Source organism: Pleurodeles waltl, chromosome 3_1 (assembly GCF_031143425.1).
Source record: "Pleurodeles waltl isolate 20211129_DDA chromosome 3_1, aPleWal1.hap1.20221129, whole genome shotgun sequence".
Lineage (NCBI taxonomy): Eukaryota > Metazoa > Chordata > Amphibia > Caudata > Salamandridae > Pleurodeles > Pleurodeles waltl.
This window is the reverse complement of record NC_090440.1, coordinates 1,882,266,027-1,882,293,031: the sequence shown is the minus strand read 5'-3', so window position 1 is coordinate 1,882,293,031 and position 27,005 is coordinate 1,882,266,027. Positions and strand designations below refer to the sequence as shown.

Below are 27,005 nucleotides of genomic sequence, written 5' to 3'. Positions count from 1 at the left end.
TATCCTGTTTGGGGGGTGGCCCTTGCCAAAGGGGGCGAAAAGGGGCGCCCCAGCACAAAAAAACTAAGGGGAACAAAAAAAAAATCCTTCACGTCTTGGTGGCTTCTGCCCCATTGGGGGCAGATAGGCCTAAATAAATAGCCCGATCTGCCCCCAAGAGAAGCAGAAATGGCCAACAGCTACGTATCCCCTTTGGGGGGCGACCCTTTCCAAAGGTGCCACCCCCCCACACAAAACACACACACAGGTGCCGCCCCCCCCTACACAAAACACACACACAGGATCCCTGGTGCCTAAGTTGATTCTGCCCCCCTTGGGGGCAGATGGGCCTAAAAAACAATAGGCCAATCTGCCCCCAAGGGGGGCAGAAATGACCAACAGCTCTGTGCCCCCAAGGGGGCAACCCTTGTCAAAGGGGGTGCCCCCAGAAAACAAAGGTAACCCAAAAAAATAAAATCTCTGACATCGCAGTGCCTTCTGCCCCCCACGGGGGCAGATGGGCCTAAAAAAAATAGGCCGACCTGCCTCCAAGGTGGGCAGAAATGGCCATCAGTAACGTGTCCCCTTTGGGGGGCGACCCTTGCCAAAGGTGCCGCCCCCCCACACAAAACACACACACACAGGATCCCTGGTGCCTAAGTTGATTCTGCCCCCCTTGGGGTCAGATGGGCGTAAAATAAATTAGCCGATCTGCCCCCCAGTGGGGCAGAAATGGACAACAGCTCTGTGCCGCCTTTAGGGGGTGACCCTTGCCAAAGGGGGCGAAAGGGGGCCCCCCCAGCACAAAACAAAAAAAGGGGAACAAAAAAAAATCCCTGGCGTATTGGTGGTTTCTGCCCCTTTGGGGGCAGATGGGCCTAAAAAATTAGGCCCATGGCCAATACTAATTTTCCCCCCTTTGGGGGGGCGACCCTTGCCCAAGCGGTGCCCCCAAATACACAAAACACACACACCACACAATCCCTGGGGCCTAGTGGGTTTCCAGCTCCCGGGGGCGAGATTGACCAAGAACATGGCCGATCTAATGGGGGGAAAACTAATTTTCCCCCCTTTGGGGGGGCGACCCTCGCCTAAGGGGTCGCTGCCCAAAAACGTTAGGAAAATGCAATTCCTGGTGGTCTAATGGGTTTCGACCCCCCCCTGGGGGCAGATCGGCTGGAAAAATGGGCGATCTGCCCCCAGGGAGGGCCGAAACAGGGTTTAAAATTGCCCCCCAGGGGAGCGACCATTGCCCAAGGGGTCGCTCCCCTAAATAATACCTAAAAGGGAATCCCTGGTGCCTAGTGGGGATTCCTGCTCCACGATCGCGGGCCCCGCCCGTGATCGTGGAGCAGGAATCCTCTGAAAACAGGCACAGGGGGAAAGGAAAAACTCTTTCCATTCTCCCTGTATCTGTTTTCGCCCCCAAAACCCCCAAAAAGATAAGGACTCACCTGAAAGGCGTCCTTTTTTGAGAAGCGCTGGAAGCAAATGGCTTCCAGCGCGTCCTCGGCAGCTTCGCGCCGACGTCATCAGATTGCCAAGGGGAGGGGGCTGGGGTGGAAGGGGTCCCCCTTCCATCCTCGACTAGGGGGTGTGGGTGGGTGGCCCACGGGGGAGCGCTAGCGCTCTCCCTGTGGGCCAGGTGCAGGATGAGCTTGTCCGCGGCACGCTGGGGTTAAAGGTGAAAAGGGAAGAAAGAGAGTATGAGAGATAACTGGAAAGAAGTGATGGCAAATGAACATCATGGATGTGATTCAGAGTTTGGTGGATGGGTCTAGTGTCAAAATATAATTATGGAGTTAAGTTGGTGGCGCATTTGCGTAAAAAAAACAATGATGCAAATGCGGCGCAAACAGAGTAAAAATATGCCCAAAGCATTTTTGAGGAGCAGCTGCCTGAAACATTGCAACCACTCAGCAAACCATGTCAACAGTTCTTCTGAAGGCACAGAGATTTCCACTGAATCAGTGGAGATCTCTAAATCTGGTGGGTGGTAGCCCCACCAGGGTAGCCAATGTAATCACCACTGCCAACGTGACGGATGACAAATCGTCCTTCATAGTTTAAATGAGTCCTTAAGTCAAGAAGGAAATAAATTGGCATAAAAAGAAGGAAAGAAGAGAAGAATGTAAAGAGATGAAAAGACAAATGGAAAGATGAGATGGAGATGGAAAGAGATGAATGATGTAGGAAAATGAGGGAAGAAAAGACGAAGGAAAGGGCGATGGAAGGAAGAAAAGAAGGGAAAAAGAAAAGGATGGAAAGAAAGGTAGGTAAAACAATGAAAGACACATAGAAATGTAGGTGGAAAAAACTGAGACTATTCACAAAGGAAGTAGTAATTTGAACCTGTAAAAATGCTCTCACGGACAGGTTTACTGCTTTTGGAAATTAACAGACATTCCCTATAGTGCACCTGGAAACCTGTGCCAGCTGCAGGTTTCTAAGCATACTACTAGTACTATTATGTGTTATAATATATTCTATTCTATTCTATTCTATTCTATTCTATTCTATTCTATTATGTTATATGTTATATATGATATTTTTTCCCCTGGAGAAAGCCCTTCTGCTAAACTGCACCCATCTTGGGGTGAACCTGGAGTCTGCCGCACTTTTCGAAGCCCCCACAACACTTAGTGAAATCATAGCAGCCATGTCTGCTGCACCAAAGAATCAGAAAATATACAGTTAGCTCTGCACCCCATAACAATCTGGGGCGCTCCTTTACCCTGGTGGCACATACTAATCTGCACCTCTGACAATTCATTAAAATGCTTTTTTTCCGACTTGGCTTTTTCGCTGTGCCCTTTTAAAAATGTTGATCTTGGGTTGCACTTGGGGGAAATCTTTCTTTAAAAGCACGTACCCCTGCCTCTAATATAAGGCACCCAGGATGGCCCCATCTGGAGGCTGCGCAGGAGCCTCCAAACCTGCGTGACCCCAACCGGCTTCCTGCCAAGCCACCACAGTCCTGTGTTGGCACAAGAGCCAGCATTCACTTTTCTGTCCGTGTCAGTGTGGGTGCATTTCTGCTGGGCTTCATTTCCCCATTCCCCTTGACATGGGCACAGGGAGCAGCAGGTGGCAGTGTAATATGCTACTGGAGCTCCGGCCATTTCAGGAGTGAATGCTTTAGGAGCGCAACAGTACTCCTTCATTCACCTTAGTCCTTGGGAAAATGGGGGTTCCCAGGGCCATTTTCTATGGGAATACAGCAGTGCTTTATGTTATCCTTTGTCCCCTCATTGGCTTTGCATTTCAGCAAACTGGATGCCTCTTGTGGTGAATTCACCAGCAGGGGTGGGGCTCCACACATGCCCCCATCCAGGTCCACTTTCAGCTAGCACTGACCACTGGTGTCATTGGCCGCCCATGGTATTCTTAGTCTTGGCAGCGGATGCAATTTTTGTCCTAGTCAGACTTGGTCTCCCTGGGAGATTGAACTTCTCCCTTCATTCAGGCTCCGTGGGCCAATTTTCTTGAGGGAGGTGTTATTTTGCACCAAGTGGTAGGCTCTGGGCTCCAGGACTGTTGGTCCTTGGCCTCTTAGCCTATAAAACATTATTTTACTGTAGAAGTCTGTACTGTCTTCACTTCAGCACCATGTTCAGGACTTGTCCACATTCCTTCCATGCCTGAACTCTTCAGGTCCAGTAGCATTTGTGACCACTTGAAGGGCTCCCATGTGAAAGCAGAAGTTATAAAATACCCCTATGGTAAGAGTTACCCATCTACATGCCAAGTGGTTAAAGGTTCCATGGGAACCCTTCTTTTCCAGGGTCCCAAAGTAAGTCTATTCTTCTACTGTTCCTCAGAGTGTGTAAGGGGGCTAGCACTAGAGGCCCTATAGAGGTGAATCCACAGAGCCTCATGCTCCCCAAGTTTAGGGAATTCCACCAACCTGGATATTGGCCTGGTCTTCTTCAGGGTTCTGCAAATTCTATCTTCTTTCTCAGTTTTTCTTCCCCGTGCAAAAGTTTGTAAGTAAAAGTGGAAAGTTCCAGAAGGTAGCCAGCTCTGTCCAGGTCTCGGATGACACATCATCACTCCACACATATTCTAATCCTTCTGTGTAGCAATTTGAGACATTTCAAGATCGTGACTAGAAGTGGTCTGTTGAAAGACCTCTCTGAGAGCTGTAAGCCACACCCCTAACTGCCACAGCAACCTAGACCTTTAGAAAGCCTCAAAGGGAAGCCCCTTGCCTTCTCCCCTTTGTGCTGCTTGGGATGAGCCTTGCCAGGGCTGGTGCAGTGTAAAAATAATTCTCACCTGCAGAGTCTGTCCCCACATCTTTCTTTCCCAGTAAAAGAGCCATTCACTGGCAAATGCTACTATTGTGATCTGAGGCCTTTGATCCTCAGGTGGGAGGTAGAGTAATTAACTTGGTTCAGCAGCGGAAACAAAAGCCAGGAATCTAATTAGGAGTTGTGTCATAGAATTAAGAGAAATCCACAAGTGCTAGAAGGAGTGCAGATATGACAAAAGTGATTTTGAGTCTGGACCCGCGATCCCTTTTTATCATACGATTGGTGCATCACACTAGTTTTTAGCTCTAAATATGGTGAAACTGAAGCATCTGTGCAGATTTCACTTCTTATAATTAATACAGGAAAACCACCCACCCACTTTCAGTTAAGTGCTACAGACGTAAACTGTGTATGCCCACTCACTTTATAATGTCAACACCAGATCAGCACTAGTCCTTGAAGAGTCTCTTCTGCAACAGGCTGCCTTTGTGCAGATACCAGGCTGAGCTGGATTGTAATTCCACTCGTCAAGCCCACACATGTGTGCATCATGTATGCACGTGTAGCCAACCAGAACCTCTTACCCCTACTGAGCAGCAGTGGACCTTGTTTTAAAAGTCAGACATTGGCAGCTAGTACTACTAGTCCATTTTAACAGAGTCTACTTGGGGGCAGATGGGCCTAAAAAACAATAGGCCAATCAGCTCTGTGCCCCCAAGGGGGCAACCCTTGTCAAAGGGGTGCCCCCAGCACACAAGAAAACACAGGTAACCCAAAAAAAAAAATCTCTGACATCGCAGTGCCTTCTACAATGAGTGAGATTCAGTTGGAGAGACTGATTCGCAGTAAATGTTCAAAAGCAAATAACCCAGGAGCTCAAATGGGTCAGAACCCATTTTCTACACAAAACCAGACTACAACACCCAGAAATCCTTACTTTGCCACACAAAGACCCAGAAATACAAACTGTGTCTATAAAGATATGAAGTGAAGTGATCACTCTAAAGGAAGTGTACATCAAAGAAAGCAAAGTGGGTTTAAAGTGAGGGAGGATATGTTACAATAAGGACAATAGAAAGAATGCATGAGGAAAGCTAAGGATCAAAAGAAAGATAGTAAACTGGATAATGAAAAAAGTATAACAAAGAATGGAAAAAGGAAGCATAAGCCAGGTGAATGAAAGAAACAATAGGAATAAATAAAAACTAGAACAGGAGTGAAACAACATAACTAAAGAATAAAAGGGAAAGGAGGAAGAGCTTAAAACCAAAAGGAAAAAGAGAGGAACTGAAAAAGAAATCAAGGAGAGACAGAGAGACAATGGGATGACAATTGGTGATTAAAACACTGTCTGGGAGTAGTAAAGATGATAAAAGGGCTGGGTGAGGGTGAGACTTTAGATAGGAAGAAAAAGAAAGGGGGAAAGGCTGACATAGAAGAGCAAGGCAAAGCTTATAACGGGGATGAAAAGGTTGTCAGAAACAATAGTGTGTGAGCAATAAATATGAAACAGAGTGATAGGAATATGAAATAAACACATATAACCTTGACTAAAATCTAGAAAAGGGAGGTTTTGAAAGGTGGGGCATAAGTTGTGAGGCCTGCAAATATCCAGTAGCATTTTTGACCACCACTGGGAACCAAAAACCCCATTGTGGTGCTTGACTCTCATAGGGTAGCATTGCAGAGCAGTCCAAAGCTTACTCAAGGCAGGTGGTGTGGGCTAGTAATCACCATTCACATGCATAATACTCAATAAATGATTGCCAAATCTGTGCTTCCTCTTTTTATAAAGAAAAAGTGTATTTATTACACACACACAACTCAATATTATGCAACAATTTACAGATATACACAAGCTGATGGAATTGCTTTTGGATGACAATAGGTAATCACTTTTGTCTCTCCCAAAGGGAGATATAAACCAACAACCCGCATGGCAAACATTCAGTTGTATTCAATTGCAATATTTGACTGTAAATTTGAGTGAGGACACCTAATAATGGCAATAAAGTACATCTACTTTGATCACTAGTGGCTGTCAGTCTCATTACTCAATTAAGCATCAACAAGGAACATGTCTCGGCAGGTTGGAGTGGTGTGCGCTGTTAGGATTACCCTCCGGTGATCTACGCAGTTTACCCACACCACTAAAGGGTGTGGGCCAAGGTTTATCATATTCCACATTGAAACAGACACAGTACAAATGATGCACAGTTGGCAGAGTCCCTAAAGGACATTACTTATTAATCATGATGTAATACCATCTTTCACCCCTACAGGGTGACTTTTCATATGACCCTAAATGAGTCATATAATTGGCCACAACACTTCAGCCATACATTTTGAATCACATTTAGCATAAATGCTTCATTTTAACCACAGTCCCTAAAGGACTCCATCCCTGTGTAATTATAGCCTTTCATCCCTAGAGGATGTTCACCATTGTGCCAATCTGTTGTTATCACCATTCAGGCCACAAGGACTTCAGCCATAATCTTTAACGCTAGAGGGCACAGTTCCACCACCCCCAAAACAAAAGCTCCAGCTGGGATTGGCTTGAAAACACTTTAAAACCCTTGAGGGATTATCATTTCCAAGTCTCCTGAAACTGAGAGTGGGGACAGTTGATAACTTCTTGGGGGGAGGCTGTGCTCCCCCGCACGTGGTGATGATTTTGGTGGTGACCCCCTGCTCTCCGCCAGTCACCACCATGCCAAAAACGAGTATTGTCAGCCGGAATTTGGGCCAGGCCCACAGAGCATTATGGGCCGCTCCCTCTGGAGCGTACATAACAAATGAGCGGCTCTCCTGCTGCTCCGGGCGAGCCACTGTGGCAGTTTCCTTCATTTAGATGTTTTTGGTTGGGAGGCTTTCTGGTCCCACCTGGACATCCCACGGCCTTCACAGTGTTGGAAGTCTGCCCGCAGGCAGACAGGTGTGGTGTTGTGGCTGGGCTAGCTGCAAGGGTAAGTGCGGCGGCAATCCCCCCTTCATCTCCTTCCATCGGGGCCCCGGGGATGGGATCCGGGGCCTCCCCTCTTCACATTTGCAGGGGTTACAACAGCATCCCTTGAATTTACTTTGCTGTGGGGTCCTGGGATGGGATCCAGGGCCCCTCTCTCAATCTTTGGGTGGGGGGGCAATAGTGTCCCCCAACTTTGCTTCACTGCAGAACCTCAGGATAGGGTCCGGGGCCCCTCTCTTCATCTTCGTCACAGCGCCCCCCAACTTTGCTTCATTGTGGGGCCCAAGGATGGGGTCCATGGCCAATCTCTCCATCTTCATGGGGCACGACGGTGCTCCCCAAGTTTGGTTCTTTGTGGGGTCCCAGGATGGGGTCTGAGGGCTGCTCTCCTTACCTTTGAGGAGGCATGATGGTGCTCCCTCACACCAGCATTTTTACTGGGGATGCGCAACGGTGCTCCCTGGCTCCACTTTTCTTTGGGGGCAGCCCCTGGGTCCTGGCCCACCCCAAGGGCAGAAATCCTGCACGGCGGCGGAGCCCCATGTATTTCATTCCCTGAATTAGATCAAAGGTCACCCACCTTCTCTAGGGCCTATCTCGGGCTCCAGGGGGCCATTTACAATTATCTTCAGCTAATTTTCCTCCTGGTGGTGAGCCCTTGCCACCAGGAGTGTGGCAGTCTTTCGTCTGGGTGCCTTTCTTACTTCTGGGCAGCGCGCTCTCCTTGCGTCAGAGCCCAGTCTTTCCCCCAACTGGTCCTTAGGGGGAGTAAGGGGACCAACTTACCTGGTCCTGGAGTGTGCCCCACACTGGGTCTGGGGTCATTCAATGACAGAGTCCTTGCCCCATTGGGCAGTCAGGGGGTTCTTCTTTCCAGTTGTCCATGACACCCATCTTCTGTCTCAGTGTTCTGCAGGGAAGTACAGCCAAGAGAGAGCCCTCTCCTGTGCTAGACCTTTTAAGTGGGGGCAGAAGTGCCTAGCAGGGCTGTGCCTCTGGCCTATCCTGATTTTCCGCATCACTTCTCCGTCCCTGTCCCAACCTTCCTGCACAGTTTTCTGGGATAGCTCAAAATGGTGTCGTCCAGGAGTCAGTTGCCACATGTGCTCTGAGAGACTCAGCACCTCCTCTCTGACATTCCTGTCAGGGCCTCTCCCAGCAATTCCTCCCAGGAGCCTCCCCTCATTGAGGCGTCGGGCAGGACCGCTTCCTGGCACGGAATGACAGCTGGCTGATTGATGCAAGGCCCTGCTCCTGCAGCTTGACCGAGTAGTAATTGGCCCTAATCCTGAGCTGAGTCAGAGAAAGATGACATTCTTGGATGACCCATAAGCTGCACAGATATGCTTTTGTAACCTACTGCATTATTCTTTTTATACAGGTTATAGTGTACATTAGTGCAACTGGAGTCTGTGGACCCTAGGGAACTGGAGTTGCACCCTAGACCAGCCTTTCCCATTAACATCTAATGGAGTGTCATTTCCATGAAGCCAGTAAGCATACTGAGTATCCCTCATATGTGTACACCCCCCACTATTCATGTTCCCTTCTGCGCCAGGCTACCTAAGCACAGTTGTGGGCTGCGCATTCTAGGAATACTCCCTGCAAAGCATTCACATAGGTGCACACATGTGTGCACACGCGATCACGTGTAACCAGCCTTGGGGCCTCCTACCCTTGCTGCGTCACAGCAGCCTTTGCTTAACAAGGCAACACTAGCAGTAAGCAGATGCAGTCCATTTTGCCAGGAGCGTACTGTGGATGAGTCCCAAATTATGAGGTTCCCTCACATGAAAAAGTCAAAAACAGGGTGATCTAAAAGCAAAAAATCAGGGCAGACTAGATAGCCAGACCTGTCCTCTCACATTTGTCAAGCCCAGCTGATTCCTATGGGGAAGAAGTAGTCTTCACCTGGTCGGCGATAACAAGTGACACAGGGTTCTGACCAGACACCTCACTCTACAATTGTCCGTGACCCCTGATAATTTATGCTTGTCACCAGCCACTAGGACCAACTCCTGTGCCCAACCATAAGATCATATTTCCCTACCGGGACCATTGACTGCCCTAGGAACCCTCATGGTTCTAGGTTGAATGCATCTAAGTCACTACTTTTCTACATGGTCGGAGCAACATTAGGCCTACCCTTGCCCTAGGCCATTGACCTCTAAGCCTGCCACTCCTTTGGACAAGGGTACAGTGCCAGTGCACTGCTGCCTCCACATTGGATAGGTCTACAACCTACCCCCTGGGCCACTGGTTGGTCTTCCTTCTGGAGATTATTCTACCCAGTACCATCTTTCTTGCGGATCCCTACACCCTGAACATGCAGACTCATTGGACCATAAGCATGCTTTTTTTTTTTTTTAACTGCCACCACCTTTTTGGGGTGACTGCCTTCCCACACTGTAGGACAACCCACTTGGAACTCTTGGTACCTCTCCCTCACGGAGAAGCACTGTTGGTCCTGGCCTGGCTCCCAGAAAGGACACCAGCCTGGACTCACCACCACACCAGCAGTGTTAGAGGAGGAGCACCGAGAGCACCTTGTCAAACAGCCCAGAGCTCCCTCCCCCCATTTTTGATAGCTCCACAAGGAACCCACTATTCTTGTTCTGCACTGCAAGAACAAGGCCTATGCCCCTGTCTTCTCCAGGGGATGAGCTCTACTCCCTAGAGTTCCATTAGAGGACCTGTGAGCCCTGGGTCAGCTTCACCCAGGGCCACTTCCTTGGGCCCTCCTTGATCTCCCTGCAGCACCATAGGAGACCCTCCAGGAACCCTACATATCCCTTGCTAGCTAGAACCACTCCAGGGTCCCTTCACTTCAGATAGGCTCCATCTGGCTCCAGGTGTTCAATAACTGTGCCACTGCGGGCTGACCCACCTTTGGCACCTTGCTGAAGGGACACCCCCCCAACCATCGCCACCTTACAGGGCCCCAGGAATCACCCTAGGGCAGGGTTACCAATGGTGCCCCAGTCAGGGACCCGCTAAGCAAGAGCCCATCACTCATTGAAGGTCCAGAGCCTGGAATTTGATCCCACAATCAGCCTCGCATTGCCCCAACCAACACCTCAGGTTCAAACCAATTTTGCCTCCAGGATGACATCACTTTGCTTCCATTAGGTAACCACTTCCCTTACCCTGACACCTCAGGGTCAGTCACTTAGCCCACCTAGGAACAGTAGGGGCTATCACTATACCTTCTTTCTTGGGTCACCCGCCACCATGGGCCACGCCAGGTTTGCTTACCCTCCCCACCAGATAACCTATGGGGATCAAGGGAATCACAACTTCCTTGCACCCTCCCACCAGCATGGGAACATATTTCAAGGTCCCCCACTGCGGGGGGTTGTCACTACTCGTGGTTGCAAAATCTGAGAAATGTGAGGGTGTCAGTTTAGCTATGTGTGATGTGGATGTGGTTTTACTGTTGTGTGACACAATATTCTGTACAATTCACTGTCGCTGAAACTGGGATGAGCAGACGTGTTTGTGTGGAGTGTGGTGGTACAGTGTCAGTAATGTGCCCAAAAGGGGTGGTATGGGGCTGTGAAGGGGTCATTCATTGTGAACGACTCCGACTCCATACACAAATATACATACTTGGACCACGGAGCACAACCCCCATACCATGTGGATGGCGACACATTGATCTGTTGTTGAGTTTCAGAACATTGGTGAGTGTGGGCATTTGCGTTTGCATTTCTTGGGGGGCCGTGTGGTGGATGTCCTGGGTAATGTGGGAGTGGTGACTGTGTTTGTGGCTGTTGGGGTGGTGTCTGGGGCATGGTGTCTGTGGTGTGTGGGTGTTGTTGTGGTGTCTGTGGATATGACAGGTGTGGTGTGTGGGTCTGTGAATGTTCGGGTGGTATCTGTGGGTATGGTGTCTGTGGTGTGTGGGTGTTGTGGTGGTGTCTGTGGGTATGGTGGGTGTAGTGTGCGGGTCTGTGGTTATTGGGGTGGTGTCTGTGGGCATGGTGTCTGTGGTGTGTGGATCTGTGGGTGTTGTGGTGGTGCCTGTGTTATGGTGGGTGTGGTTTGTGGGTCAGTGGACTTGGGGGTGGTGTCTGTGGAAATGGACTGTGTTATGTGTATGTGTGAGAGACTGTTGAGTGCTTGGGTGCTGGTGTGTCTTATGGTGCTTGTGTTTATGTGTGCTGTGTGTGTGTGCTGAGGTGGGTGTGTGCGAATGTGTGTGTGAGCTTGGGACAGGTAGGGGAATAGAGAAATTGGATGGGAAAGAGGTAGGTGGTGAGGAGAAGGCTTGTGGGAGGTGGATGGCTGCAGTCAGTGAAGAGGACAGAGCCTGAAAAGATCTCTGTAAGCCAGATATGGCACTATGACTGACCTCAAGGTACGCAACCATCTGCTGGAGCTGGCTGCCTTGCACCTGGATCGCGTTCAGAATGGCAGTCTGACCCACAGAGATACTCCTCAGGAGGTTAATAGCCTCCTCTCTCAGGGCAGTAGGAGTAATGGGAGCAGGGGGTGAGGTGCTTGGGGTAAAGAAGACGCCCACCCTCTTGGGTGAAAGGGCATGGCCAACTGGGTGGGGAGCAACAGGGAGGGTAGAGATGGAACTGGAGGTGGCAGAGAAGGATGGAACATGAGCAGGTCCTGATGGGTCCACCACCACTAGGTAGTGGCCACTGGAGGAAGAATCTGAAGATGATGACGTGGATCCTGTGTCCTCCGTGGCACTCTCCTCACCCTCTGGGCCCCTCTGTGTTCGTTGTTTCATGACTGGGGGTATTATGGCCAGCTGCTTTCCCACTTGGTTCAGCCTTGTCTTCTCTGCTTGCTTGAGATGATGCTGCAATTATAAAGACAAATAGGATCAATACATGTGCCTGGTCAAACGTGAACAACAGCTGTGATTAGCAAACATTACCATGACATACAGTAGCCCCCAGCCACAAGCTCCAGCAAAGTTGCTCCAACATTTGCAAAATCCAATGCCTGCATGCTGCATGAACTGTCAACAGTTGCCCACAGGAAAATAAGAATCACAGACAACTCCAATTGCATGGGTGAAGTTGTGCAATCAAAATACCCATGGAGCAAGTAGGTGTCCTTATCACTTCCAATGGTTTGCCTCATGTAGCATCCCTCAGTAACCTGTTCTCACAATATAGTATTGCAATGCTAAGTTTAATTTCACAGATTCTGACAAGGTCATGCGTCCAGCTAATCTTCATATTCCAATGCCAAATCATGAAGAAATGATGGCCAAATAATCCATCCATGTTGCTGAAAGAAGTACAGTAGCCAGAAGAAGGTGACATGGAGACATGCATGTCACACTGGAAAAAATCAACAGTGGTCACTTCACTATATGTACATTGTCTAAATGGACTCATGGAGGTTGTACTAATGTTGCTCAGGTCTTGGACAGAAATGTACACCGGATTCAAGTTGGGTGAAATGTCAGTGAGATTTGCGTACAAAATCCACACCACAATTAATCAGCTAGCTCCAGGGAAATCACCTCTTTTGATTGGTACTCCTGACAATACAGTCCAGTCTGATTGCATCAATAGAAGCCATTAGTGCTTTGAATGTTGTAGAGGCCCAGGGATTCTCAAGTACCGGTAGAAGGTCCTCAACATGTTGCTCAATGGGAAGGCACATCACTGTCTCTTTTTGGCATGCAAATACAGATTCCCTTGGATGAATGGTTGTACACAACCAGATATGATTCCCACATTACTGCAAGCCACTCCCTGATGCATGTCAACAGTTAGGTAATGAATCTTCACCACTTACCATGTGCTAAGCACTTTGCTAAATGATTTTACATCAATGGCATGGAAATACATGTTGTGGGTAAAAACTGTAATCCTACCTACATTTGCACATGCTAACTTACATGGAATAACGGGTGAGTGTATGTGTGAGCCAGCAATCAATGGTGACACACTTCTGTCTGTGGCACCACATGAACCATAGCCCCATCACATATGTTCAATTCCAAACACATGTTGGCATGCACACATATGTGAGGGAATCAGACATCATTACATAAGACAGGTAGACCTTGAATGAAACAGCAGTGAAAATATTATGGCAAAACTGAAAGGTACACTTGCTAACATGTCAGCACAAAGAATGATGGCAACAGTGATGTCACCAAAATCACGTCATTGGACATTCACTACTTATCAAGAGAAAGTATTGATCTGTGACTAGACCCAAAGAGCAATGTATGCTCAGTCACATGTATGATGGCCACCTTCACATGACAGGCAGTAGATGGGCATCAGCACTTGTGACACACTGAAGACAAGTGGCCTGTGGGGGACAGATGCCAATCTACTCAATGGAGAAGACACATGGCAGAGTACAGTGATCCATTACTTCATGTTGTTTGGGCTGTCACACTGAAAAGAAGTGGACTGTTGTGTACAAATGACACCCACAACAACAAACATCTTGACCTGATTGATCACTGTACTCAGCCATGTGTTGGCCCTGGAGAGTGCCTTGGTTGTGGAGTGTCCTAGGTCACTGGGCCAATAGGCAGGGCACATCAGCATGCACCAACTCCCATAGAAAAAACAATTACTCATCTTGTGTGTCACACATGGCCCATCTCCAATCTTCAGGGGGAGATGATATCAACGTGTCAACATAACAGGCAGGGAAATGCCCAAGACTCCCCCCCCCCCTTGTAGCTGCTGGTGTGCTCCCCTCAAACACCCATCAAGCTCAGGGTAGGCCACCGCAAGAATGTGGGCCATTAGGGGGCTCAGACTCTGACGTGCACCCCATCCACATTGGGAAGACAGCCCCAGCTGGACCTCTGCAATCTTACAGGCCCTGCTTCTCAGGTCCTCCCACCTCTTCTGACAGTGGGCGCTCCACCGGCTATGAACCCCCAGGGTCCAAATCCCTTTCATTTGATGGAGGTTGACCTTTATGGATGCAAGAGACAAATCAAAAGGTTACAAATACATTTTTGTGGTCAAATAGTTGTGTCACATACATTTCAGAAACATTTCAGAAACATCAAGCACAAATATTTGTAGATGTCAACACACCACAAGTGTAAAGCACACATGCTGATAAGTACAGAGACATGACTACACACTTTTGCATTCATCTGCAGATTAACCCACTACCCTGTTCGTGGCCTACACTGACTAAGCAAGCCTACTGACATCCGGTAGCCCAGGCTCAAGCAACATGTTCTGTGATGTGAGCCACAAAGAAACGCAACTCACCATTGTGGCCTTCTGAAGGGTGAACTCCTTGGGCTTGACTGGGCAGACACATTTAGATCCAGACACATTTACTCAATGCATACAGTCTCTACAGGCAACTACCATAGCACAGATGTCATCCTAAGACTTGAGTGACAATGAAAGGACTGCCATGGGTGACCAGAAAGTCTCTTCCTTCTGCATGTGTGGACATGTGGGCTACCCAATGTAAACCCATACCACTTCAGGGTGGGTTTGTGTGGTATGTACTTGTAGCACAAAACACACCTTTTACCATATGTGGCAATCCTACAGAGATGGCATCCAATATACTGAGGTATATTTGATCTAATTGTTTGCATGTAACTGAGCTAATGAGTCGCGTGCCATGCCCTCCCCAGAATCAACCAACTATCTGCACTGTAAGTTTGTCACTTGTGCAATACGCATGTACCGGACAAATATGACCCATGTAAAGGTGACAGCAGAGCTGTGGGAGTAAGGGACCTGTCATAAATCAATGACACAGATTGACAGTGATGCAAAATGCACATATTTACTAGGTCAGTTACCTCAGTATCCATTCCTATTGTTGTCAATGGATAAAGGCCTTCAGGCAAGTCTTGCCACTGGAGACTCATTTTTGCCACATGCCAAGATCTGCAGTTCTACAGGGAGTGGGCATGGTACCACAGATGCATAGCCACAGTAACTCTACCCCAGCCTGGCCTATGTCCCATACTGGAAGTTACATTTGACAGGCCTTGGTCTCTGCATGCTGAGCATACACAACCTACATGACACTCACATGTCCATCACTTCCATGCATGACAGTATATCATGTTGCCATCCTCTATGTGGTTTGTGGCGTGTGTGTCACTCTGAAGGGCACAGTGAGCTTTTTTTATGAGTCTCATACAACAGTTTGGCAATGCCAGATGCGGGCTGACTGATCTGTGGCACTGTACAGATTGCTTACAAAATCCTCAAATGACTCAAACAGTATACACAGACAGCTCATGCTGTGATGCACATACATGTCACTTGACATTTACAACCATCATATCCAAAGACATGTCACTGTATGGCTGTAAAGTCTTCTTCCCTAGATGTATAATTGCAACACAATGATGTTCTAGGCCTACACCTTACATAACACAGTCTCTATGTGCAATACATAGATTACTTTTCTCCACTACCTGCATCATGTACATCCCATTTATGGCACACAAAATGTGACAACAGGCACCCAAAAAGTCTAACTGGCACACAGAGGCACATTGTAGCTCTTAGGAAGGGAAGGATGGAGTTGAAAAGAGTCAAATATGCCTGTGATGTTCTTACCTGCTCCTTCGGTGAGCTATAGAGCTGAACATACAGGGAAAGGACCTCCTCAACAAGCACCTACAGCTCCTCAGAAGAGAAGGCAGGGCCCTTTCACCTTCTTGGCCTGGCATGATTGCTCCCAGAGGCGGCACAGAGCAGCTGAATTGGTGGTGGTGTTGAATGCAGCAGTGTCAGGAGTCAAGTGTGTGAATTTGCAAAATGTGGTGTACATGTACACCATGTACGTGGTCTTCACCACTGACAGGCACAGCCAATGGCCCGCGACCATCTTAGGCAATAACGTTAGCCTATGGCAAAACCGCCCACTGCACAGATGACTTCCGCCAGTGGCCGTGGACAGTTCCTAATGTCCAGTAAAGTAGGTCAGCTGGAAATACAGTATTGGGCCCTGATAAATGTGTCACAACACAAATATATGAGTATGATCATCACCAACATCCTAAAACAACCTTGTCGGGTAGGTTCTACTATATAATCAACAGTGCAGTGTGTTGTTGGTCACTGATGGCATTAAATGGCGGTTCCCGGTTCACTGCCGGTGACTGTATTTTTGGTGGTCGGAACAGACTGTCAAATTTCGAGGGGCACATGAGGAGCAGATAGTTGGGTGATGCCCAAATATATGTTGTTGAAACGTGTGTTGACAGCCATGAGGGTCACATTTCGGCCTTGATTAGGAGACAGCTTTGATGTGTAATAGGGGCAATGTTTTTCCAGTCATTCCTGCTTTGTCACATGGGTTTGGTCCTATATATCATGTATGTTGGTGTGAACACAGTGACTAATGCTCAAACTCATGTTGTGAGAGGGAGGAGGTGACAAGCTACGATCTACCGTCCATTGCCAGACCTTCAAACTATAAAAGAATGTTACTTTATCAAACAGTTCCGTCTGAATCTGCAAACTATTGTGGAATTATGCTGTCAGTTGGAGCCAGATCTAATGCCTGAAAACACCAACCCAACATGTATACTACACATTGTGAGACTCATGGCAGTATTACACTTCCAACACACATTGCCCATATCTGGTGGCGTGTCACAACCTATGTTCAGTGGTGTGTTTAGAGATGTGCTATCAGCACTGATGAAACACATTGACGGCTACATCAGGATCTCCAGATGTGAGGATTTGGCCACTGTAAAGGTGGTTTTTATGGTTTTGTTTGACTCCCACAAGTGGTGGGAGCCATTGATGGCACCGATATTGCCTTGGTGCTACCACAGGCCAGTGAACAAGTTTATCGAAACAGGAAGAACTTCTACACTATAAGTGTGCAAGTTGTCTGCTTGTCAGATCTCTACATCTCAAATATCTGTGTCCTGTTCCCTGGATCAGCCCATGATTCCTTTGTAATACGTATCAGATTCATACCCCAGCTCATGTCACAACTGCAACCAGAGAGGGCCTGGCTGGTTCGCAAGTCACATCTGTCCTGATTTTGTTTGTGCAATGTCATGAAGTGAGTGACTCATTGTGGCACTTTTGTCTCATTCCAAAACAAGAGACTCAGCATACCCAAACCGTCCTTGGTTGTTAACACCGCCGATTAATCCAACCATGCCAGGGGAAGTCCACTTCAATGAGGCCCATGGAAGAACACAGCGGGTAGTGGAGTGGGCTTTTGGGCTCCTGAAGGCCAGATTTCGCTGGACAAGACTGGGGAGGCCTCCTATACTCACCTGGGAAGGTGTGTCAGGTCAATATGGCATGTTGCGTGCTTCATAACATTGCCCTGTGGAGGAATATCCCTTACATCCCAGAGAAGGGGGAGCCTGAGGTGCCACTGTGTGAGAATCCTGAAATGCCAACTGAAGATGATTGTGGTGAAGAGGAGGGAGCTGACTTGTGACACGATCTCATCAACAGCTTCTACTCATGAGTGTATGTCATGAGATGACATGGCTTTGACTGCCCAATGAACTCTAGTTGTGATAATGTGTGAAGTATTTTTTAAAGAAATAGTTAGGGAGCTGATGCTCATGCAAAATATTCAAAAGGGTGTTTGATGTGCAAGCTTTTGACACATTCACATTTTGATTATGTTGCTTTGGTTGTGTCTGATTTTTCTGATGGTCTTTGTTCTCCAGACATTTGCTATGTGACTTTTGTCATATGTATGTTTCATAACTATACTCCTTGATTTGTTCTTTGTTCAGACACCTTCATTATGAGATCTTCATTTAGGCATTTCAGAGTTGTGACATTGGCAGGTACATTGTGCTGTTAAGGCATACGAAGTGGACATGTATTGTTCCGGGGAATGTTTATCACAGACTTTGGGTACAGATGACCTGTGTCAAGACATCTTGCACAGTGATAGGATGAAAGTGCAGAAGGCTTCGTGGGACTTGCTCACTGTTGTATGGTGGCCATGATGCATCATGTGTGCCATCATGTGGTGTGTGAAAATGTGGTGGAAGGCCAATTTAATGTCAGTCACATTTGGTTTGAACTGTGTGTAGCTGTTAATGTGTTGAATTATTGTAGGTCAAAGTGCCTATGGCACATCACTGATAATTAATTATATCATACCACCAGATGCAGGAACACTGTATTGTAATGACCCTGTGATCATGAACTGTTGTACTGCCATTTGTCTGGGTGTTGTATCCTATGAGGTGGGCTTCCTTTTGAGAGCTAGGGGATCTGGCTCCAGCTCACAACATCAACCATATCCAAAATGTTCCTATGTAACAGGACACTGTCTGATATGTCCATTCCTACAATGTTCTGGGGGCCTGTAACAGTATATGTTGTGGCCTACGTAGTCTGATATGGTCATGTGTCACTTTCGTTGTTACTGATATCTTGACAGCCTATGTGCTGAACAATGTAACATCATCTTTTCTACAACAAGACACTTGTATTTATGTGCTGGTATGTAATGGCTGTAATCCTGAGCTTCACACTCTGTACATGCAACTTATAGCTAATTTCACAAATAAGTTGTATCTTCATCGTCACGTTCACATGGTCTTACGTATCTACATAGCTAAATGTGAAATTTACGACAGCAGACAATGACTTTGTGACGGGTGTATTTATTACAGTGCTCATACAGAAAATTACACTTGGGACATAAAGAAACAAAAATGTGAAATGAAGGGGTCAGTCATAGTGGTTGAAATCACTGGAGTAGATGCTACACCATTAGAAGCCCAAAGTCCAGAGTATTCCTCCGACTGAAAATAGGATGTGGTTAAGGATCAGTCCACAGAGTGAATGTGTGGCAAACGAAGGAGGACATTAAGGAAGAGGTTACTTGCTGGCAGTGGTGGGTGTCTTGCCATCCCCATCTCCTGGATTCTTTGATGGATGCCCCTGCTTACGTGGAGAGGGTGAAACAGCTGCTGCAGAGGCTGGGGTGTCTGAGGTTGGTTGTGGCACTGGTAGGGCCTCCCTTCCTGTAGCTGCCACAAATATACCTGGGCTTGATGTAGTTGGCCCCCAGGAAAGGGTAGATGGTGGTGTAAAAGCCCTGCTCAGGGTTGTGTTGATGTCCATCAGCACCTCTGATAGGGTGCCCATGTTGTCATTATGGGCATCCATTTTTGTAATCATGATCCTCTGCAGCTGCTTGATTAACTGGAGTTCAGTCAAACCATGGCCCATCATACCTTGGGACTCCTGATAGACACCCAAGACATGGCTGAGGGTATCCAGGTCAACAGCAGCCCCAGTGGCTTCACTCCACTGGTCACAGCATCCCTCCCATGCACCGTAGCCCCAGGAGCATGTGCCCTTGGCACAGGGTGACATCTCCAAGTGGGCCCTAGACCTCAGTGTCAGGAGTGTCGAGTTGTACCTCAGGATCCAGGACCGGGGGGAACAAGATGGTGGAAACTGTCAAAGGTACACAGGTTGGTGGGCGCGCATTGTTGTCTGTGATGTTGATGCAACAAAGCTGGGAGGTGTCGTTGTGGGCACAGTATGACTCACTGTTGCAATCTGCCCAGGTTCCCTGGATGGGCCAGGACCGTCCTCCACGTCCACAAGTCCAGGAGTGTGGTCATCACTGAGGGCTTCATCCAGAGGTGTAGTGGGAGTCTATTCGGTGGACTTGGTGTGCCCAGTGACAGCTCAACCTGTTGATGAAGGAAGTAGATTGTTACTGGTTGAAGTGTGAGATCTACCTCCAAAGGTTTTGTGTTACAGTAAGTAGAAACATTGGACATTCTTAAGTATTAGGTTAGCCTATTGTGCCATGTTACCATCCGATTGGAGTATTTGACATGACGTGTGAAGATTTTCTAAACTATTAGACTCAAGCTGCTCATTAGATGCGAAGATTCGTTGTATTTTGATTGATGGAATGAAAATTACATCTTACCAACAGTGAAGCCAACACAGTGGAGAGGTAACATTTTCCTTTGACCATTTGGAGGCCTAGTTGAGTGAGATACAGGCAAACACAGAACTATGTTGTATATGTAATTGCAGCCATCATGTGTGCAGTGCTGTGTCAATGTGTTTGCTGCTGCTACCAATCTGGTGATGCCGCTTAAGGCCTTAGGAATACTTGACATACCCACTTGGTAAGGGAACATCACTGTCCTCCTGTTCTGCTTTACTTCAGACTGCAATGAAATGAAAGGAATGTCAAGAATGCAGCACTCTTAGTCTCAGTAATGAATTTATTAAGACGCTTCTCAAATCGCATGCACAGATGAAAAATAATGTGAGCTTTTATTTTAAAGGCAGTATTGCAAGTGCAATTCTAAAAATAATCACAACGGTGAAATAATAATGATCACAGAACTCAACAATGGTTATTAAATAATTTTATATATATATATATATAGTCTACGTATTCACACATGCGCAACGTAAAGCTAAAAATAAGAATTAAAAATGCATCACCATGGGGCTTGTCAGAGACATCATCCCTTTTGCCACCATCAGGCCGAGGAACCCTCACAACTGAGACAGAGGGAGTTTTTCCAATCATATGGGATCCTTCTGAGCAAGGCGTCCCCCCTCAGAAATGAGTTTCTTCTAACCCGGTTGTCAAGCTTCCTCCCCTTATATACTTTAAACAAGCTGGAGAGGAGAATTCTAGAAACCATCCCTCCCATTTGGTAAGTTGTTGTTCAAACGGTCGCCACACCAGGTCAGTGTTGGAAAGGAGCATGTGTGAGACTGTTCAACTCTCAAAGTGTTTTTCCAAGACCGAACTGTTCCCTGCCTTACAATAAACATTCTCAACCTGGTACATCTTATCATCAGTGCTCTTCACTCCTCCATGTTATGTACCCATCCTTCAGTGAGAAAGAGCAAAAGCATGTTGCGCAAGCTGTGCGCGGAAAAATACCTGACAGTATGTGAAGCTAAGCACAAAATGGAGTCAGAGGTCAAGATGGAGCTGGTGGTTAAATACCAATAGCATTACACCTCCACAGTTTAATCTTGGGATAGCAGGTCAAGATGGAGCAAGGTAGACAGACACATCTCTAGGTTGAGCATGATCTATATATTGATCACTCCCAGGTAAATAAATTTCAATTGAGAGTTAACAAACAGAGGTATTTGGGAAAGTGAACACTGAGCTGGTGGTTGCTGTTACAGAAACATTGGTTATTGGGCTTTGCAGTCAGCTCACTTCCCCTCTACTTCATAACACTTGACATATGATATCCTCTCAGGTGAGTACACTTCAATTGAGAGTTAACAAACAGGGGTTTTGGTCAGGTAAACACTGGGTTGGTGGTTGCAGTTACAGAAATATGGGTTATTCGGCTTTGCAGTCAGGTCACTCCCTCTACATCATAACACTTGACATATGGTATACTCCCAGGTGATTGAAGAGCATCAGAGAGATTACAAACTGGTTTATTTGGGCAAGTGAACACTGGGCTATTGGTTGCAGTTACAGAATCTGGGCCTCCTGCTCTTAGCAGTCAGGTCTCCTCCTCTGCTTCACACTCTTGACAATTGCTATACTCCCAGGTTAGTGAAGAGCACTTTAGCAATTACAAACTAGTGTATTTGGGCAAGTGAACAGTGGGCTGGCGGTTGGAGTCACAGTAACAGGGCCTTCTGGGAGTTGCAGTCAGATCACTCCCGCTACTTCACACACTAGACAAATATTGGGTATTACATATCAGTAGCCAGACTGCAATTAGGTTGGAGTATACATTTCCATGTTGGGACACACCATGAGCCCTGGGGTGATTTTTTGGTATTGAAAGACTTAGAGGCACCATTTCGACTTATGGCATATGATGGACCTTGGTAGCTGTGATGTTGGGTCCAACAATACACATTGACAGTGTTACATCTCAGATACTCTGGATATTGACTGTTGGTGAAGTACATGAACAACACAGTGGCAAAAGCTGAGCAAAGAGCATGCAGGACATTGCAGTTTGCAACAGTTTTAGTGCTGTAACTTACCAGACTCCACTCCCCCACGTATTCCTGTCAAACCCTCGGGGTGCAGGATGGCCATGAACTTCTCCCCCCAGGAAAAGAGTATTAATGGCACACTGGAAGGGCCACCACCAGTCTTGTTGACCTCCATCTGTTTGCCTGGAGAACAGAGAATGCATCATGCCCCTGAGGTCGGTCCACCTCTTCTTAATGCACTCCTTTGTGAGCAGGGTGGTGCCGACAGTATTCACTCTGTTCACAATCCTTTGCCAAAACTCAATTTTCCTACTCAGAGATGTGTGCTGGACTTGGGCTCCAAACAATTGTGGCTCTACGCTTATGATTTCATCCACCATGACTCTCAACTCATCTTCAGAATAACGGGTATTTTTGGGACATGACATGGTGGAAAATGCAAGGGGGTAACAGGGACTTACTTTACAGGGGAAGTGAAATAGGGAGTGAATGGACAAAAGTGTGTGCAAGGTGTTAAATGGGATTGTGAAAAAAGGGGTGCATAATCTATCAAAATTTCAAAAACTGTTGGTCTCTGTTCTGTGTCTTGCAGTGGAGATGCAAAGGGTTGTGGTCTGTGAAGTGGTGTGTTTTATAGTCTTCTTTGCAGGTGTGTCCACTGGGCCAATGTGTGTCTGCTGTGTTGCTTTTCAATTCTTCCAATAGGCACTTGCCTGTTGCATTGCTGAACGCATACCATGGCGGTCGATTGCCGCTGGCTTACCACCTCAAGGGGACCACCACATTGACTGTGTTTGTAAAAGGCACGGTGGTTGGCCATAATGGTGAAGGTGCTGGAGGTTGGACTGCTAAGATAGTAGACCACTGTGCTGCTGGCAGTCTGTATTTTTGCTCGGCGGGCAGCGGTTGTGCCTGTATATGTCGTAATACGGCGGTCTAGGGACTGCCGGTGCAGCGGTCTTTTTAGGACTTTTAGGGCCATATTTATACTTTTTGACGCACAACTGCTCCAACGCAGTTGTGCGTCAAAAATTTTAACGCCGGCTAACGCCATTCCAAAGCGCCATGCGGGCGCCTTATTTATGGAATGACGTTAGCCGGCGCAGCTGACTGGTGTGCGTCAAAAAAAATGACCCACACCAGGCAGCGCCGGCGTAGGGGAAAATGGAGCTTGGGCGTCAAAAAATGGGGCAAGTCAGCCTCAACCCGATTTGCGCCATTTTTTTTTACTACCAATCCCCATTGAAATGACTCCTGTCTTAGCACAGACAGGAGTCATGCCCCCTTGCCCAATGGCCATGCCCAGGGGACATATGTCCCCTGGGCATGGTCATTGGGCATAGTGGCATGTAGGGGGCCACACATCAGGCCCCCCTATGCCACAAAAAAAAAATATATATATACTTACCTGAACTTACCTTAAGTTCCCTGGGATGGGTCCCTCCATCCTTGGGCGTCCTCCTGGGGTGGGCAAGGGTGGCAGGTGGTGTCCCTGGGGTCATGGGAGGGCACCTCTGGGCTCCTTCCGAGCCCACAGGTCCCTTAACGCCTGCCCTGACCAGGCGTTAAAAAATGACGCAAAAGCGGCTGGACGTCATTTTTTTTGACCCGCCCACTCCCGTGCGTCATTTTTGCACGGGAGTTTAAATAAGGCGCACGTGCCTTGGAGTCATTTTTTAGACTGGAACGCCTACCTTGCATATCATTAACGCAAGGTAGGTGTCCACGCTAAAAAATGACGCAAACTCCAAGATCTTTGGCGCTAGATGGGTCTAACGCCAAAGTATAAATATGGAGTTAGCTTTGCGTCGGATTTGCGTAAAAAAAACGACGCAATTCCGGCGCAAACAGAGTATAAATATGCCCCTTAGGGTTTTTAGGACCAAACCCGTAATCGGGCTCTTTTTGTGGTCGTAAGTAGCCTGATTCTGCAAAGTGAGTGTTTTGCACATGCAGAATGGCTTCATACATCTGGCCCTAACTTTTTTATCATTAATAACACAAAACCTCTACCCACACAATCGCCCAATAAAACCAACAACCAAAAGTGCAAAAATGTTTATGAATAAATTCATCAACACAACTGAAAAAGCTGATCATGTTTAGAAACTAACAAAAATAATCTAAAAATCAGTGAATACCAATTAAAACACATTTCCTAAAGTCATTACCCACCCATGCTCCCTTTAAAGCCTACATCCAAAATATTTTAATAACTGAAAAATAATCAAATGTAATTTTATATTTATCAATTAAACACTTATATAATTAATATAATGATAATTTCTCAATTAACATATTTTGTACTTAAATACTACCCACCCATTTCGTTTATATCACAACTAAAAATGTATTTTACCAAAAACATTTGAAAATAATTAAATATGTGAACAAAAACTAAAAATATTAATTAAGGCACACATAATTAACATATTAATCAGTTAAGAGTAATTTACAGTTTAAAAAGAAACACTACCAGTCCAATAGCCCAATACTCCCAACCTTTAAAAAAGGATAAATTATTATACGTTTATTAATAATCAATATAAAAAAGTAATCTAACAAATAATGAATAAATTTAAAACATAAAACAATACTTTACAAATAGTTTTAAACACTTTGTTGTAGTAAATGATATATTATACTTCGATATTAATATAACAAACTTAGAAGAATTATACATTTACCTTCAATATTGTGGACAACAATAGTTTTACTGCAGTATTATAGAATCTATTTTCTGTTCAAATACCCCTTGATCGGGATACAGACGGCCACATCATGGGAGAGCGGCAAAACCAACTTTCATTCATTAAAATTGTACAAGGCTCTACAGTAGTACGTTTTGTGGAAATTATGAGTGGTGGGAATAACTAGCTAATCTTTGGGAGGGATGCAGTTTCCAGTCTTCCTAGTGGAGATATTTCTCCTTCTGTTAAGAGGCGAAGTGGTGGCTGGTGGCAGAACTGGATAACAATAGGATGTAGATAGCAGGACGTTATATAGCTTTAGGTAGAGGCTTTCGTCCTGCCACAGGGATCTCTACACACTATTAGTATCTACTAATGTAGGTAAAACTGTTAGATGGTCTAGCATTGTTATTATTTCAATAAGTTACCTATTTGGATTTAATTTGTCCACTAATATTGTAAAACAATCTTAATATTGTAAACAGATGCGACTTCCTAACACTTTACATGGTTAAAGTGTGGAATATGGGAGATGAAGTTGGTGACCTTCACAATGCTGATGTCTAAGGGTGTTCTTTCGGTTCTGATATGCGGTTTGGCAAGGGCAGCCCATGCCACGCAAGTTGCCCTGTAAAATCACAATTGGAGGAGCAAGCTAAAAGCATTATTATGGCTCCCATTGGACGACTGACAAACCCAAACCATTCGGTACTTGACAAACATTGCATTCTTGCAGAGCACTGCTAAGCTACACTGCCTAACATGGTTCCTTAAAAACAACTACTCACAACATGCATACAACACAGATCTGCAATTCCAACTCCCGTTTGCGCGAAACACAGCTGTGCGGAAACACAAATTCAAGATATGCCACAACCCTAAGTAGCCAGGTCAGTGGCAAACGTGTCCTAAACAAATGCCAGCAAAATAGCAGTATGTAGTACTTTAAATTGTTTTAAATAAGTAATCACAATATGCGCATAATTTTAGGAGCAGGTCTGCAAAAAACATAATATCCATTTAAATAGCAGGCAGTCTTCACTGGATGCAAAGGCAGTAGAAACAATCATTACTACTATATGAGTGCACCCTCAAGACGAAGACAGTCATCCATAATAATAGTTGCAAATACTCCCGTATAACACTGATCAAGTTTAAACACTGATTTACAGTGACCTGTATTTTTTACCAGGGTTTTAAGAAAGCAAATAAACAGGTGGACCGACAAGGTGCAGTTCCTGCATGAATCTCAAGAAGGAAGGAACAGCCGGCTGGAGGCAAAGATGCAGGTCCTTATGCAGAACAATGAATGGCTGCAGACTGAGCTGCAGAGGCTGAGCCGAACCATGCAGGTACAAGGCTCATTCCACATTAGTTACTGAATCTGTATACATTTCAATCTGTGTGGTTGGGTGTGATGTTGGTGCGTGTGCAGTCACTCATGAGGATCCTTGTGCCTTTATTCTCTCTTGCTATTTGATTTAGTCCCTCTGTAGTTCAGTCTCACATTGTGATTCATTTCCTCATTAATTGCACCATGGAAATTCACTTAACTGGCTCTAACTCGTGGACATGCACTCATGCTGACATTCAGACTAACTCACTAACACTCTGGCTCAGAATTTCTAATTCACTCAAATTGTTTATTAATTCTATTTATTTTGGAGTTTTAAAAAGTGATGCGTGTCTCTTTTTGGTCCTTTTGGAATGCTTTGATGTGTGTTATCACGTTTGCTTGGTAGTGCATTGAAATTGGAGTCCATTAGTTATATATAACTCCCAACATTCTTCATTCACAACCCCTTCTCTGTAGGTAGTTCAGTTAAAGGAAAACTAGAGGAGTTTAGATTTTATGTTTTCCGGAGAGCCTTCAGTTTAGTTCTGTCCCGAGGCAAGGGCTTAGGGTATTCCATAAGTTTGGAATCACTGACTTCCTGTTTACTTTTCTCATTATATCACATTTCATTTATTCATGTATGCACATTCCTCATTTATAAATGTATTTCATTTAGTATTAATGCCATGTTTATCCTGGAATGTTTCCTTTTACATTAGTTAATAGTGCAACCATTGCGCATATATTATGCGTCAGTGTGAATATGTGGTAGATTTTAGTTAACATGCTACTGAATTTGTATGCTACCTCTTTCACTTAACATCATTGATCATTTGGACTGACCTTTTCATAATAATAAGAAAAAGGTATTTA

The 27,005-nt window shown here is 46.1% G+C and overlaps 1 protein-coding gene across 1 annotated transcript in view; it reads left to right on the top strand.

Annotated features, from left to right (window-relative positions):
- Nucleotides 1-27,005, top strand: part of DYTN (dystrotelin) — a 244,913-nt gene that overhangs the window by 202,018 nt on the left and 15,890 nt on the right. Inside the window, exon 12 of the mRNA XM_069221575.1 lies at nt 25,989-26,148. Within this exon, the coding sequence (XP_069077676.1) occupies nt 25,989-26,148 (160 nt within the window). The remainder of the gene's footprint in view (nt 1-25,988; nt 26,149-27,005) is intronic.